Source organism: Ylistrum balloti, unplaced genomic scaffold (genome assembly GCF_031769215.1).
Source record: "Ylistrum balloti isolate Yb309-2 unplaced genomic scaffold, AGI_CSIRO_Ybal_v1 Utg370844, whole genome shotgun sequence".
NCBI classification, from domain to species: Eukaryota; Metazoa; Mollusca; class Bivalvia; order Pectinida; family Pectinidae; genus Ylistrum; species Ylistrum balloti.
The window spans coordinates 91,298-108,304 of NW_026782486.1; the positions used below are offsets into that span (position 1 = coordinate 91,298).

General features: G+C 36.6%; 1 protein-coding gene across 1 annotated transcript in view; it reads right to left on the reverse strand.

Moving 5' to 3' along the window:
- Positions 1–14,636, reverse strand: part of LOC132559043 (myocardin-related transcription factor B-like) — a 48,476-nt gene extending 33,840 nt beyond the window's left edge. The window contains exon 1 of the mRNA XM_060223651.1: positions 14,526–14,636. Coding sequence (XP_060079634.1) covers positions 14,526–14,568 — 43 coding nt within the window. The 5' untranslated portion in view covers positions 14,569–14,636. The remainder of the gene's footprint in view (positions 1–14,525) is intronic.
- Between the last annotated feature and the right edge of the window lie 2,371 nt (positions 14,637–17,007).

Here is a 17,007-nt window from a genome sequence, read left to right on the forward strand (position 1 = left end):
CCGACACCACACAACTCTCTCCTTACAGATCCCAAAACATACCCAGATCACCGACACCACACAACTCTCTCCTTACAGATCCCAAAACATACCCAGATCACCGACATAACACAACTCTTTCCTAACAGATCCCAAAACATACCCAGATCACCGACACCACACAACTCTCTCCTTACAGATCCCAAAACATACCCAGATCACCGACATAACACAACTCTCTCCTTACAGATCCCAAAACATACCCAGATCACCGACATAACACAACTCTCTCCTTACAGATCCCAAAACATACCCAGATCACCGACATAACACAACTCTCTCCTAACAGCTCCCAAAACATACCCAGATCACCGACATAACACAACTCTCTCCTAACAGCTCCCAAAACATACCCAGATCACCGACATAACACAACTTTCTCCTAACAGATCCCAAAACATACCCAGATCACTGACACCACAACTCTATCCTAACAGATCCCAAAACATACCTAGATGAATGACTTTCATACCCCATTAATGCTGTGTCAGTTTTCCTTTGAAAATAACAAGTGCTAAGGTAGTGAACAGTTAACTACATTAAATCAATATGATTTACCACATAACTACATTCATATTGTAATTAGGTAGTTCGATAGATTAGTAGGAGTTTTAATCATAAAATTCATTACTGATTAACTCAAACTAGTCTTTTGTCCCAAAAGGATTGTAAGCAAGATGTCAAATCCTAATTTCTAAGCAGCATCTTTACTATAAGGAATTTGAACAATAAAGACATGTTACCTAAGTTTACCAACGATTCTCTGTACTAATTAGCTGGAAATGAGGGGGGCTTTGAAAAGGTCATGTGATCTGTCAGGGCTATCTGGCATGTGATGTGATACATGTCTCCTGGGAAACATTATGGCAGGCTGCCCTACCTGGTGTTACATGTGTTCTCAACTTACATCTTAATATATATACCACACACAATATCAATTTGTATATTCTCTTGGGCATCTCCTACCCGATTAACTACTGAAATATCAATTTGTACAGTATACCTCTCAAGCCTCTCTCACTGAAAGGAATTATTTTGTCTGTTTTTGAAGCTATGCTAAAGATAAAGAGTGTTTTGTTATGACTGACCGAAAATCAAGTGTCTTTACTTAAAATGACTTACCAGTGTATTTTGTTGTTAAGAGAAAATTACAGTAAACTACATAAACATTAAGACAATTTTCTGTGTTTTTTTTTATGTGCTGGACAGGTGTTTTCTCCACAAGGCCTTTGGAAGCACTGACCAGCATGATAAACACTGGAAGGTTTCAACCTCCTTTGCCAGCAGTACATACAGAACATATGGTGCCTATCTCCCAAACTTTGTTTAAAAGTGAACTCCGTCTGATGCTTAAACAAAACCTGAGCTATCCAAACAGAAGACGTTATTTATTTTGTCATACTTCTGTAATTTCCTGCTGGCCACCTTTTAAATTTTGTGGAAAGTGTATGAAAAATTGGTAATTTCTGATCAATTGATTTCAAATAGACTTTGAGTTAATGTAAAAAAAAAGAGTTCAGAAAATGGTGCTCTTGAAGTTTTCTTATGTTTCATAATGATGAGCTTGTGTTTTCATCATCTTAGGGGACCAGACAACCTTCAGATGAGAGGGGTTGTAAGAAGTAGTCTTTTCTAAGCATCCATATTGTCTTGCCATTCATATTTTCTATTGGAAGTCTTGGCAGTACAAAAGCTACACACTGTACAACAGTGGTGTTATGTGGCCATGTAATTTACCTAGGCAACCAAAGGAGAACATCAATTATTCCTGGCTGCAAACATGTTTTGTCAGATGGAGATGATGAGGCTGTATTTGACCTACAATGACTGGCCAGACTTCATAATCCTTTACCTTCATACAGTAAGAGTAAAAATAATCCACAAAGAATATATTTAACAACTAACCACTATATATACATTACTAATTTTCTCTTGCACTGGAGAAAATGTTTCCCTTTGATAAAAAAATCCTTTTCTTTTTTACTACATCAATCATTCTTGGTTGTTTGTTAAGAAAATCAAAATAGATATTTTCTTTTTCCGAAATTTCTATTGACTGAATGTCCTGTCATAAAGAAAACCACTATTTTATTCTCTGAAACCTGTGAATATCATCTTCATGGTGTTCTTATTTAAGTATGAATGACATTTTACCCCTTCAGGATTGTAAAGTTTTCTAGTCACCATGGTTTTCTGGTCACCATGGTTTTCCTGATTTGTATTGGCCTAAAACCCCACAATAGTAGATATACTCCAAGACTGGTGTACTTAGTGATAGGTAATTACATAAGGATGCTCACTGTATTCCCAAACTAATGCTAAAACAAAAATGATTTGTCACAAAAAGACACCAAGATTTCTATAAAGGCAACAGAATCAACATTTTTAATTATGATCTGGTCCCTAGACATGACAACTTGAGTGACCAATTTCCTCTTCAACTTACGAGACCACAAATTATTCCCGTTAGTACTTTGAAGCTTTATGATGACTAAGATCAGACAAAGCTTTCTAATGACAAAGATCACTCTCAAAGATCCAATCAGCTGCCAGTAAGTGATCAAACATCAGAGTAGAGATCTGGATAATAACATCCCTGACAGAGAAAGGAGTGGAGATAGACCACAAAGCAGCTGAACATTCTGTGTTCACATGGCAACATGACCACAAACATTGGTGTGCCAGAGTTCCAGAAATGGCTATCACAAACACTGAACATAAGCCTAATTTGGCACACATGTCATTGCCTTTTATCCATGAAATTGTTTACTATTTTTATAAATGGAAAACATCCTGGAAATTCTGTGAGCTATCATAAATAGTGAAAATCCTTCTTTGAACTTTAACATCAGACCATCTTTAACAAAAGAAAATTAATTCCATTTAACAGGATACAACATCCCTCTGCATACTCTTTCACACTCAGCATTTTGATTTTAAACACGAGCAAATAAAATCCTGTAATTATTCCTATACAATAAGATAATTTTTGAATTGTTAAAGATTGTTATAGCTTGTTCTGTTACTATGTACTTGACATTAAACAAAAATATCATCAATCAATTTATTTCAAATTGTGCCTTTAATAAAACTCTTCCCCACATTATGTTTGTAATTACAGAGTAGATGAGGAATTTGATGTACTAGATATGAGAAGTAAGTCAGGTTTCTTGTAAAACTAGAACACAGAGTGACATAAAAGATTTGTGTGATAGAGTTGTTGGCCTGATAACAGAGGTATTTTACATCAGATAGATTCCAAAAACAGAATACACTTACTAAAATCAGCACACAAACATTTCATGGAAATCTTCCGATTTTTTTTTTTTTAAATTCCTCTATAAAACACAGAAAACAAGAATTCTACAACCTCACTCTAAATAGATAAGGTAGAAGTTTCTGTTATTCTTTAGCTCACCGTAATACAACCAAGTACTGATGCTTCAAATTCAGCTGTTTTATATGCACATATATTTACACTATAAATCTGAAGATATCTTGACTTTTGAGTTAATGTTGTTTAACAAAAATAATATATCTGTCTGAAAGTGTTATCAATTGAATTGCTGACTCTGGTTTAACTCCCAGTGGGCTACCGGGATCTAGGAAACATCACACTTCCACTCTAGACCTCTCCCAGTTTTCTGTCTGAGGTGTGGCAACATATTATATATCAAAACTCATTTTGAAGTAAACTCAATGCTTAAAATTTGAAACAAAATATTTGAATTTGATATGCCTGAAAAAAACTGGTTTAAAGAAATGCTTTACTTACAGTGTGTCTAAGGGAAAAGTTTACCTAACATATTAATGTTTTCCAAAATGTTTTGGTAACCTAACATTGTCTTGTGGCTAGATCAATGTTCTATAAATATATATATATATATATGGAAGCTCTCACACAAAATTCCACAGAAAAATATTGTTTCCAGGTATAATACTTCAAAATAACAGTAAACTTTAAGTCCACGTACATCACAGAGGTTAAGTTTGAACAAGCTTATTGGCCTTTCTTATAGTTTAATTGATTTACACCAATTTGAATTCAAGCCATTTGAATTAGGACAAAACTGTTCTTGGCTTATATTTGTTGGCACTGTATGTCCTTACTACATTATAACAGACTGTAAAATAAATTTGAAATTGTCATAAACAATATTTTATCTCGATGTTTTAATGAGGAGTCATCACTAAACCTTTTGAAGCGTCTCTTCTGATACCATATAAGAGTTTAACACTTATCAGAAATAAACTTCGGTTGAAATTAAATTTTCTCCCTCAACGCAGAAACGACTATAAAAATGAAATTAGAAAACATAAATAGATCCAAAATAGCTCCAGTAAATTGTCTCAGTCTTCATCCCGTTTCAAACTTCATAATCTACTTTTACTGGAGTTTCAGAAAGTGCCATATGAGAAAAATAAAGTAATGTTTCAAGTTAAATTAGAACATTAGAAATGTAATGAGAGTCGGAGAAAACGTACGAGGATTAACTGGAATGTCTAGGTAGGTTAGAGGTTATTAATACTGATGCCGTCTCTGATAAAGAATTGCAGTAGACCATACATCATACCTCATTTGCTCACAACTCTGTCCGAGTCAATTAGAAATGGCTGCCCGAATCAATTAGAAATGGCTGCCCGATATCTACAGACAAGTAACAAGCCGTTTTATTATTTTTTTGAAAAATGTCCCAACAAATCTGCTATAATTAGTAACATATTGGTGCGTATGCTGTGGATGAATGAAAACGTAGGAGATAGAGAGAGATTGCAATGACTCATCCTCATCAGAATGTGTTGTTGCTTATTACCACCAAAGAAAATACCAGGCCAATGTGTAAAACATGTGGTATGCTATCACTGCACTATAAGGAAGGTCTTGGCTGGCTTTCATAATGTATTTTCAACCCTTATACCATCTTATATGTATATATGTTACCTTGACAACTCCCAAAGGAGCTGCAAAGACTACCTACAAGGCGGCATGGATCAACCTCATTTGTTCTTCATCAAATCTGTTTTGGTTTCTGTTTCTCTACATCGTGACATTATAAAGTGGGTCAATAAAAAGGCTATAGCTTCACTCCCCCACTCCCGCTCTGCTGGATGTTGATTTATCTTAAGATGTTGTGTCAGGCTGTTCTTCACTACTCAGCTGCCGAACCAACTTCACAAGACATTTTTTGCATTGACCGATTTATTACCATAAATAATTTAATATCATCTTCAGTTTCTAATCTATGTACACCTTTATAGCGATGATATCCAGGAATTCTGGTTTAAAGTATAAAGCACTCCGCAGTTGTGGGCAACCAAACCTTTAAAAAATCATAGCTCGGAGAAATCGCTCACAGGAAATGGCTAGTCCAAATGATGACAGATTTCGTAGGAAGTGATTGGTCAGAGTGACAACAGAGAAGAAGCTAGCCCTACACAGGCGTAACTGGTCAACATGACAACAGATTGAAGCTAGCTCTACACAGGCCTGACTGGTCAACATGACAACAGAGTAGAAGCTAGCTCTACACAGGAAGTGACTGGTCAACATGACAACAGAGTAGAAGCTAGCCCTACACAGGCGTGACTGGTCAAGATGACAACAGAGTTGTAGCTAGCCCAACACAGGATGTGACTAGTCAACATGACAACAGAGTCATAGCCAGCCCAACACAGGATGTGACTAGTCAACATGACAACAGAGTCGTAGCTAGCCCTACACATGAGTGACTGGTCAACATGGCTACAAAGGATTTCTGTACAGGAAGTAGCTGAATCAGAGAAGTATTCACTGATGAGATTTCCATCATCATGACCAACATCAAATCATTCAATGTGGCTGACTGGGATTCACTTTGAAGATGTTTAAGGAAAGGAAGAACACAAACCACAGCTTACATTAGCAATCCCAAAGCAGATCTAGATCTTTGTACAATACCTATATAAATTTGTTACAATGGACAGCTTGATTTCATCCACATCTCATTCACATCCCATGATAAAGCAACAATATTTTTAAAGTAATTACTTTGAAATTATTTACAAAAACATCAGAATAGGGATAGTAGTTAATATAACCTTGGACAATTAAAACTGTTTTCTATTGTCAGGATGCTGGTAAATTGTTGCAGTATTCAAGATCCATTTCTGAGAACTGGAAATCTTATACCATTTTTTAGAACTGACATAAAAAACATCTCACGGAACATTTCTAGATGAAAATTTTGTGTGTAAGTTGTATATCACATGTAGCTTTTTTTGTGTTTTTGTATTTATCTTAAATAAGTTATATCCACAACATTCCTCCAGTCAATGATATTTTCTAATTACCTTTCATGCATTACAAAATAAACATATATCCCTCTCATTGTGTTGACAATGTATCAAACTCCTGTAATGATGTTCCTCACCAACCATGTGTGTATATCCTTGTCTGAGTATACATACCATGATGTAAATTAATTTAGCGGGGCAAAGCCATTATTTCTTTACAAGCAACAACAATACAGAAATCAATCAGTCTATTGGATACTTTTATTGCAGTAAGGAGGAGTTTGCACATGTACAGTCTGGGCATACTTCCAAGTGAACTGCTGGCTACCTATTCAAGGTCAGGTGACTGACCCCTGCACACTTCCCCTGGACATCAGTAACCTGGTAACACTTCTCCTTATCTTCTCATCTATATATCTCCTGGGCTGTAACTGTCACTGTGCATTGTGACTGTGTGTGGTGCATCAACTGCTGACTCAGCAGTATTCAGCTGTAATTCATAGCACTTTGACAACTACAGCTGTATTCCCACCTGGTTGATTCAGCTAAAGTGATAAAATTAATATCACCTAGTTTCCTTGATTGCTTCTCATATGGAAAAAACAAAAATTAAAATTTTGCAAGCAGAAGTAAACTAAACTTATATTCAAATATCTCTGTTTAAGCCTAGCTAATTCAGGTAATGTGATATTTCTAAGGTTGAATATCTTCCCATTGACATGTAACAAAATAAACCCAAAAGTTGAATTTTCCTATATAAACTATAGCTAAAAAATCAATCCCTGCCTTGCGGAAAACTAGGGACATGAGGGTTATGAAATGTAAAAGTTTTTGAATCTACTGGGTATCAACTATCTGGAGAAGAAATACTTTTGAAATGTAATATTTAGCTATACTTTGTTTAACACTTGGTCATAGATGTGCAAGAATCTGTGGTCCTTGTCAAAGAGAAGCCATCATTACCTCATAGTGACATCACCTAACTGACAACAACAGTTGTCTATACCTCAGAATGACAACCGGATGTCAACACCTCATTATGACTGACAACAGCAGTTGTCTATACCTCAGAATGACAACCGGATGTCAACACCTCATTATGACTGACAACAGCAGTTGTCTATACCTCAGAATGACAACAGGATGTGGACACCTCATTATGACTGACAACAGCAGTTGTCTACACCTCAGAATGACAACAGGATGTCAACATCTCATTATGACTGACAACAGCAGTTGTCTATACCTCAGAATGACAACCGGATGTCAACACCTCATTATGACTGACAACAGCAGTTGTCTATACCTCAGAATGACAACAGGATGTGGACACCTCATTATGACTGACAACAGCAGTTGTCTACACCTCAGAATGACAACAGGATGTCAACACCTCATTATGACTGACAACAGCAGTTGTCTATACCTCAGAATGACAACAGGATGTGGACACCTCATTATGACTGACAACAGCAGTTGTCTATACCTCAGAATGACAACAGGATGTGAACACCTCATTATGACTGACAACAGCAGTTGTCTATACCTCAGAATGACAACCGGATGTCAACACCTCATTATGACTGACAACAGCAGTTGTCTACACCTCAGAATGACAACAGGATGTCAACACCTCATTATGACTGACAACAGCAGTTGTCTATACCTCAGAATGACAACCGGATGTCAACACCTCATTATGACTGACAACAGCAGTTGTCTACACCTCAGAATGACAACAAGATGTCAACACCTCATTATGACTGACAACAGGAGTTGTCTGTACCTTAGAATGACAACATGATTTCAGAGTAATGACATATGTATTTGGATCTAATACACTTTCTCTCTGCCCAGCAACATATCTGTGTTTTTACTTCACTTAAAAATCAATACATCACTTGACAACTTTGGTTTGAATATTTCATAAGGACAAAATGAAGACAAGTGTCTAAGTCTGGTAACATTATTCAGCAGGGATGAAGTCTTATTGTGATGGATATACAATTCTCCTTCTTACCGCAACACGTCACGTCAGGAACATCACGCTGACTGGTAGTCAAATCAATATTGAATAATGATTAAAACTTAACTCATATATTTAGGTTTGAACAAAATCTATCTTCAATCAGGCTGTAGAATATCTCCTATCTACATAGTGGTACATCTTCTATCTACATAGTGGTATATCTTCTATCTACATAGTGGTATATCTTCTATCCATTCAGTACGATGAGTTATACCTATGAAGTATATACTCTATCCACACAGCATCACAAACTGTAAAAGCCACTGGAATGTGTTCAAGTAAGGTTTATGATAACAAGTTTGTTTATAGAATCTGTCAGAATTGTTACATAGCCTTGAAGCAATATATTACATAACATACACAAAGTAGCCTAGGAGATCTACACAATACAACACAGATACAGGGCTGTTGCTCAGCAGGCACTTACTAGCTCTATCTTCATAATCCAGTTCACTTCATCAAATTAAACCAACACACACACCTAGGGTCTATCTTCCTTACATTTCCACAAGATATTACTTATATTCTTACTGAAAATAGAAATCTGTTTTAATCTCAGTTAAACTATAAAGCAGCTTTATCATAATGGGTGTGCTATATAATTCTGAGATATAAACATAATAGATTAGTGTCCTATCAAAATGATCTAAAGAATCGGAAGAATATTTACATAGGAAAGTGAAAGTAGACTGAAATGAAGGCTAGAGGGTACTACAGCTCTAAAGTGATGGCAGATACACCCATACAAAAACACTTAGGTAGCCATGAAACTCTGTTATCAGTCGTGTGTCATTATAGAGCCCATCAGACGTGACCTTATCTGTTCCTCAAAGCAACTCCAGCATCCTAACCCACATGCTACTATCGCTGAACTCTTGGGAATTAAATTTAACCTCGGCAGATTATGTCATAAGACAATGTGATCTATCTCACACCTCTGGAACAACAAAATAGTGTTATACTGCTGATAAAATCATTGCAGTCACTTTCACACCTCAGATTTTTGTAATGAAATGATATTATTAGATCAGAACTAAACAAAAACAAATTCTGTTTAGTGGGTTCATTTTAGGTATCTGAAAAACGTATACAAACTTGAAATGATATTATTAGGTCAGAACTAATCAAAAACAAAGTCTGTTCAGGGAGTTCACTTTTAAGTATCTTAACCACGAATACAAACTTCATTTTCCAAAGCCAGTAAAGTAACCTTCATGGTTACTTCAGTAACAATATAATCAGGTAAGAACTTGATGTAGGATAATACAGTACAACTATAATATGATCAGGTAGTACAGTACAACTATAATATAATCAGGTAAGAACTTGATGTAGGATAGTACAGTACAACTATAATATGATCAGGTAGTACAGTACAACTATAATATGATCAGGTAGTACAGTACAACTATAATATGATCAGGTAGTACAGTACAACTATAATATAATCAGGTAGTACAGTACAGCTATAATATGATCAGGTAGTACAGTACAACTATAATATGATCAGGTAGTACAGTACAACTATAATATAATCAGGTAGTACAGTACAACTATAATATGATCAGGTAGTACAGTACAACTATAATATGATCAGGTAGTACAGTACAACTATAATATGATCAGGTAGTACAGTACAACTATAATATAATCAGGTAAGAACTTGATGTAGGATAGTACAGTACAACTATAATATAATCAGGTAAGAACTTGATGTAGGATAGTACAGTACAACTATAATATGATCAGGTAGTACAGTACAACTATAATATGATCAGGTAGTACAGTACAACTATAATATGATCAGGTAGTACAGTACAACTATAATATGATCAGGTAGTACAGTACAACTATAATATGATCAGGTAGTACAGTACAGCTATAATATGATCAGGTAGTACAGTACAACTATAATATGATCAGGTAGTACAGTACAACTATAATATGATCAGGTAAGAATTGATGTAGGATAGTACAGTACAACTATAATATAATCAGGTAAGAATTGATGTAGGATAGTACAGTACAACTATAATATGATCAGGTAAGAATTGATGTAGGATAGTACAGTACAACTATAATATGATCAGGTAAGAATTGATGTAGGATAGTACAGCACAACTATAATATGATCAGGTAAGAATTGATGTAGGATAGTACAGCACAACTATCAAATAATCAGTTCAAAGTTTTATGAGATAACATGAACACACCTTTTCGTTTCAATATTGATCAAATTATCAACTACCAAAATCTTAGAACTTGCCATGATATCATGATAAAACACAAATAGGTAAAGGGATACATCATCAAATTAAACATGGAGTCTTAATTAATTAGATCTGGAAAAAAAATCCAAGACAGCCATCATTCAAATTATGGAAAGTGTGTTCCCTACTGTTCAGTCATCAGTGGGTTTAATCTATAGCTCCACAGAGACATGATTCTAATTAGGAATCCTATGTAAATCAGGAGAGACTCCATTTAGAGAGGCCCTCCACAGTAGGACACCTAGAAACCACTCTATTGCTTGGTGGAGCCATGCTGGGGGAATCTGGGGGAGGCAGAAAGGCCATCTCCAGAAGACATCTGCTGGTCAGCAGGATTCCTAGTGACCTGGCATGATACTATGACCACAAATCTTTTATGTGACAAATGTCCCAATGGCACCTTAGTAATCAGGGTGGTGCTAAAATGGTTCTCTTAATCTGCCTTATAAACATAAAAACAAAATTTTTTATATATTACAAAATGCAATCTTGTTTTTATTGTAACAATTTTTTTTTTTTTGATAATTCCATGTTATCATGAATATATTTCTTAAAACATCCAACTAATTAAGTTTATTATCAAGCATCTGCCTGCACCTGGTAATAAACTGCTCAAGTTATTACTGTTTAATTGAAGATTAATCTTGGTTTAGATATAGAAACTTACAAGCTATGTCTGGCCTGGAATAAAAAATCTGTAAGCACAGCAGATAATCTGTGAGAGACTCTGACAATGTTTATTAATTGGAACAGAAGGGTAACCTGTGAGGCTGAGTATTGATGTGTTTACAACAAGTGTTTGGTGGAGATGTGCTGAGTAAGCACACTATCAACAATATAGTTTACGATGACATCTTTGATGTGGCCAACTACTTTCTTCACTCCCCTGTCCTTCCTCCACATTATGTAACTTGTAAAAAACATTTACATTTTCATCAGAAACATACATATATAAACAGCCATCCAAACTTACAGGTAGCCCTGTCAAATAAATTGCCTGCCATTCGTGTTCTACACATAAACAAATAACATGGCTAATGAGATAGGGTATTTATTTTTTGGGTGATCTAAGCGATATGGTAACTTGGTCCATTCGGTTTCCATTTTCTGGTGCTTTAACATCAGTGACTATACCTCACAGCTCATGTTTACATCACTTACTGCCAAACTATAAATGTAACCTGCCAAAGCTTATATAGTGTGTTTTGTTGGGTATTGAGTTTTATCATTGTCATTATCAGCTTTCTTTTTTAACAGTGATGAACAGGAATTTATTGAACTTAAATTTCACTTATTAACAAATTGGCAAAAAAGTACTGAAAAGGTAATTAGATTTCAAGTGAAGGTAATAGATGTCTAAAAAAACCTGCCAAATGTTCATGTTCACCTTGGAACCAGTTCTTCTTTATTTATCGTAAATGTTGCTATTTCAATCACTTCTTTGAATGATACACCTTATAAACATGTTTTAAAGTGTGCCTCATCCTTTCTACTTTTATGTTTTACAGTAGTTAGTATAAAACCAAATGAATGGTCTGAGGTAATAGAGAATATCTAGTAACCACTAAAGATTAACATGACAACAATAAGCACTAGATTATAGACTCTACATAACAGGTTTAACTATCAGATATACATTATAGACTCTACATAACAGGTTTAACTATCAGATATACATTATAGACTCTACATAACAGGTTTAACTATCAGATATACATTATGAATCCACATAACAGGTTTAACTATCAAGATATACATTATAATCATACATAACAGGTTGAAATAAGATATACGCTTTGCTGCACCATGTGACATATTTTTCAAAGCAAATACATTATGCTACATAACAGGTTTAACTATAGATATACATTATAGACTCAAAATCCCTTTGAACTTGATATACATGTGTCAGTGTCTACATAACAGGTTTAACCTGATATAAGGTCCTTCTGTCAGACAGTGTCTAATGTATAGTATCCTATATATTAATACAGACTGTTTGGACAGCGTGACTCTAGCGTTCCCTATGTATCTACCAATGTTTCTCACTGGTCAGTCTGTCAGAACTGTATAGGGTACATTTCCAGAACATTTTACCATTGGAAATATGTAACATATTCCAGCATATTCTCCAGCTTTCCTTGGCAAACCTCCCAGTATATTTCAAGGTCAGCAACCCTCGCCTTTGATAGCTACTTAGTAACTTGTTTCTAATTTGTGTTTACTTCTCTCAATTACAACCTTTTCCATGTAGTTAAAGTATGGATGGGTAATTATAACAGACAGGTCAATGATACCATATCATTAATACAAACACAACAAAACACCCGAAACACACAGAATGTCACCTACACAGGTATTACAACACAGAATGACAACTACACAGGTAATACAGCACAGAATGTCACCTCCACAGGTATTACAACACAGAATGTCACCTTCACAGGTATTACAACACAGAATGTCACCTCCACAGGTATTACAACACAGAATGATACCTACACAGGTATTACAACACAGAATGATACCTACACAGGTATTACAACACAGAATGATACCTACACACCTACACAGGTATTACAACACAGAATGATACCTACACAGGTATTACAACACAGAATGATACCTACACAGGTATTACAACACAGAATCACACCTACACAGGTATTACAACACAGAATGATACCTACACACCTCCACAGGTATTACAACACAGAATGTCACCTCCACAGGTATTACAACACTGAATGATACCTACACAGGTATTACAACACAGAATCACACCTACACAGGTATTACAACACAGAATGATACATACACAGGTATTACAACACAGAATGATACCTACACACCTACACAGGTATTACAACACAGAATGATACCTACACAGGTATTACAACACAGAATGATACCTACACAGGTATTACAACACAGAATGATACCTACACAGGTATTACAACACAGAATCACACCTACACAGGTATTACAACACAGAATGATACCTACACACCTCCACAGGTATTACAACACAGAATGTCACCTCCACAGGTATTACAACACAGAATGATACCTACACACCTACACAGGTATTACACCACAGAATGATACCTACACAGGTATTACAACACAGAATCACACCTACACAGGTATTACAACACAGAATGACACCTCCACAGGTATTACAACCTATCTTTGATATCATACTGACAATCCAGATTTCCAACACAATTATTCACTATTTCCAAAGAATTTCAGTACCAATCAATAACGTTTATTGTATAACTGTCCTGTTTTGTCATGTCATATCATATTGAGTAATAAAACTACTGTGACATCATAATCATGTTATGTATTGATGATGTCACATGATTGTGTCTGTAGTAAAACACATACTGTTTATCTGTTACAGAACTTTGTTTAGGAGTTTCCCCTTATTATTCAGAAATAGCTATAGTGTAAAAATAATCTTATACTTGTGTCACTGTAATATGGAATTTATCAGATAAATCCAAAAACTTCAACTAAAGACTTGTGATTTATCAAATTAAACTTACTGAATAAATTCCACATAACACTGACACCGATATTAAAACCTCTGTTTATAAAACATTATTAAATGATAACCAACTTAAAAGTAGGTGTAATTGTCCTTTCTAAAATTGTATGCTCTCCTTGATAAAGAACATGTCAGTATTATGCTATATAAAATTGTATGCTCTCCTTGATAAAGAACATGTCAGTATTATGCTATATAAAATTGTATGCTCTCCTTGATAAAGAACATGTCAGTATTATGCTATATAAAATTGTATGCTCTCCTTGATAAAGAACATGTCAGTATTATGCTATATAAAATTGTATGCTCTCCTTCATAAAGAACATGTCAGTATTATGCTATATAAAATTGTACTTACCGCCAACTGATGGTGTTGTGGTGTTCTGAACGAGACAAGTCATTCTTTATCTCTGTAGTTTGTTAATAAATAGTTGAATAAATTAAATAAATTATTAAATAAATAAATAAATTCACACTTTTTTATCTACATTGTCCACACATTATATACACTGTCCCCAGTACATATGGACACATCCCTCACTGACTGGGTACTACTGGTAAGTCCAGACTTGGTACTGATAAGTCCTGTGGCTCCTGATGATCAGCCAGCCAGTCAGCTGTTTACCAGCCCAGCTGGGGGTCTAATCAGCTGATATTGGTGTTTCAAGTCACCCTCCTCATAGGTCACACACAACACCAAGTCCAATGCCAGTCACACAGACCAAGCTTTGGTACCAGTCTAAGGGTCTTTATACCAACAGTATAAAAACAATTAACTTTAGGTGAAATGTTTTATGTAGAGGTTACAGCATCAGATTCTGGTATGTTGATGGCGGTCGATGTGTTAGATGTCCTTGGGTATCCTACTGCTGCCTGGTCAGTGTGATGGTATGGTATGGAAAGATGACTATTGTTAACCATTTCTGACCCTTTGGTGACATGTGGGTACACTACTTAAGTCCAACCCAGCTGCCTGGCCAGGCAGACTAGCAGTGTGTACTGCTACTCACCATCCACCAGTGCCAGGGCAGGCACCATTCTTTGAGAGGGGAGAACTCATATGTGCTCTCTCTGCTAAAGATAACAGCTGAGTCTGGTCGATCTTATTCCTCAATAAGTGCTAGGTAGCTCTGGTATAATGGCATCCAGCCTAGTGTTGGAGGGGAGAGAGTCCAGTCAAGGTAAACATCCCCTAATACCTATCCACTAACAGTCCAGGTGGTGTTGATTAGTCCTATGTCAGTACATACATACAACAAATATCTCAAAGCCTTTTTCCTACCCCAAACAACAGGACCACTTCAAATTCTAGCTATGGTGGGGGTTAACTGGTACAGACAATCCAATATTTTCATTAGAAAGTCATGATCATCCCACCTTGATCATGGAAAAAAATACCTAGTTACTACAGTCCTTATCACAGAGCTCTGACCAAGAGAACAGCATCCATCACTTACAACCCTTTATCTGTCACTACAGCCCTGTATTACATGGCCTTGACGAGGGCAAAGAATACCTAGTCACCAGAGCCCTTTATCACAGGGCCTTGACCAGGGCAAAGAATACCCAGTCACCACAGCCCTTTATATGTCACTACAGCCCTTTATCACAGGACCTTGACCAGGGCAAAGAATACCTAGTCACTTCAGCCCTTTATCACAGGGCCTTGACCAGGGCAAAGAATACCTGACCAGGGCAAAGAATACCTAGTCACTACAGCCCTTTATCACAGGACCTTGACCAGGGCAAAGAATACCTAGTCACTTCAGCCCTTAATCACAGGGCCTTGACCAGGGCAAAGAATACCTAGTCACTACAGCCCTTTATCACAGGACCTTGACCAGGGCAAAGAATACCTAGTCACTTCAGCCCTTAATCACAGGGCCTTGACCAGGGCAAAGAATACCTTGTCACTTCAGCCCTTAATCACAGGGCCTTGACCAGGGCAAAGAATACCTAGTCACTACAGCCCTTTCTATGTCACTACAGCCCTTTTACCTTGACCAGGGCAAAGAATACCTAGTCACTACAGCCCTTTATCACAGGGCCTTGACCAGGGCAAAGAATACCTAGTCACTTCAGCCCTTTATCACAGGGCCTTGACCAGGGCAAAGAATACCTAGTCACTACAGCCCTTTATATGTCACTACAGCCCTTTATCACAGGACCTTGACCAGGGCAAAGAATACCTAGTCACTACAGCCCTTTATCACAGGGCCTTGACCAGGGCAAAGAATACCTAGTCACTACAGCCCTTTATCAAAGGACCTTGACCAAGGCAAAGAATACCTAGTCACTACAGCCCTTTATCACAGGACCTTGACCAAGGCAAAGAATACCTAGCCACTACAGTCCTTTATCACAGGGCCTTGACCAGGGCAAAGAATACCTAGTCACTACAGCCCTTTATCAAAGGACCTTGACCAAGGCAAAGAATACCTAGTCACTACAGCCCTTTATCACAGGACCTTGACCAAGGCAAAGAATACCTAGCCACTACAGCCCTTTATCACAGGACCTTGACCAGGGCAAAGAATACCTAGTCACTACAGCCCTTTATCACAGGACCTTGACCAGGGCAAAGAATACCTAGTCACTACAGCCCTTTATCACAGGACCTTGACCAAGGCAAAGAATAACTAGCCACTACAGCCCTTTAGTATAACATGGACCAAGTCAAAACATACATAGTCACTTTAGGCATTAATTATATGGACTTAACCATATAACGTAGGGCCTTTATCAGGGCAAAAATCCTAGATTACTTCTATCCATTTATCAGAAGGCCTTAACCAGTGCAAACACATCTAGTCCCTTCAGCTTCTTAACACCTGGCATCA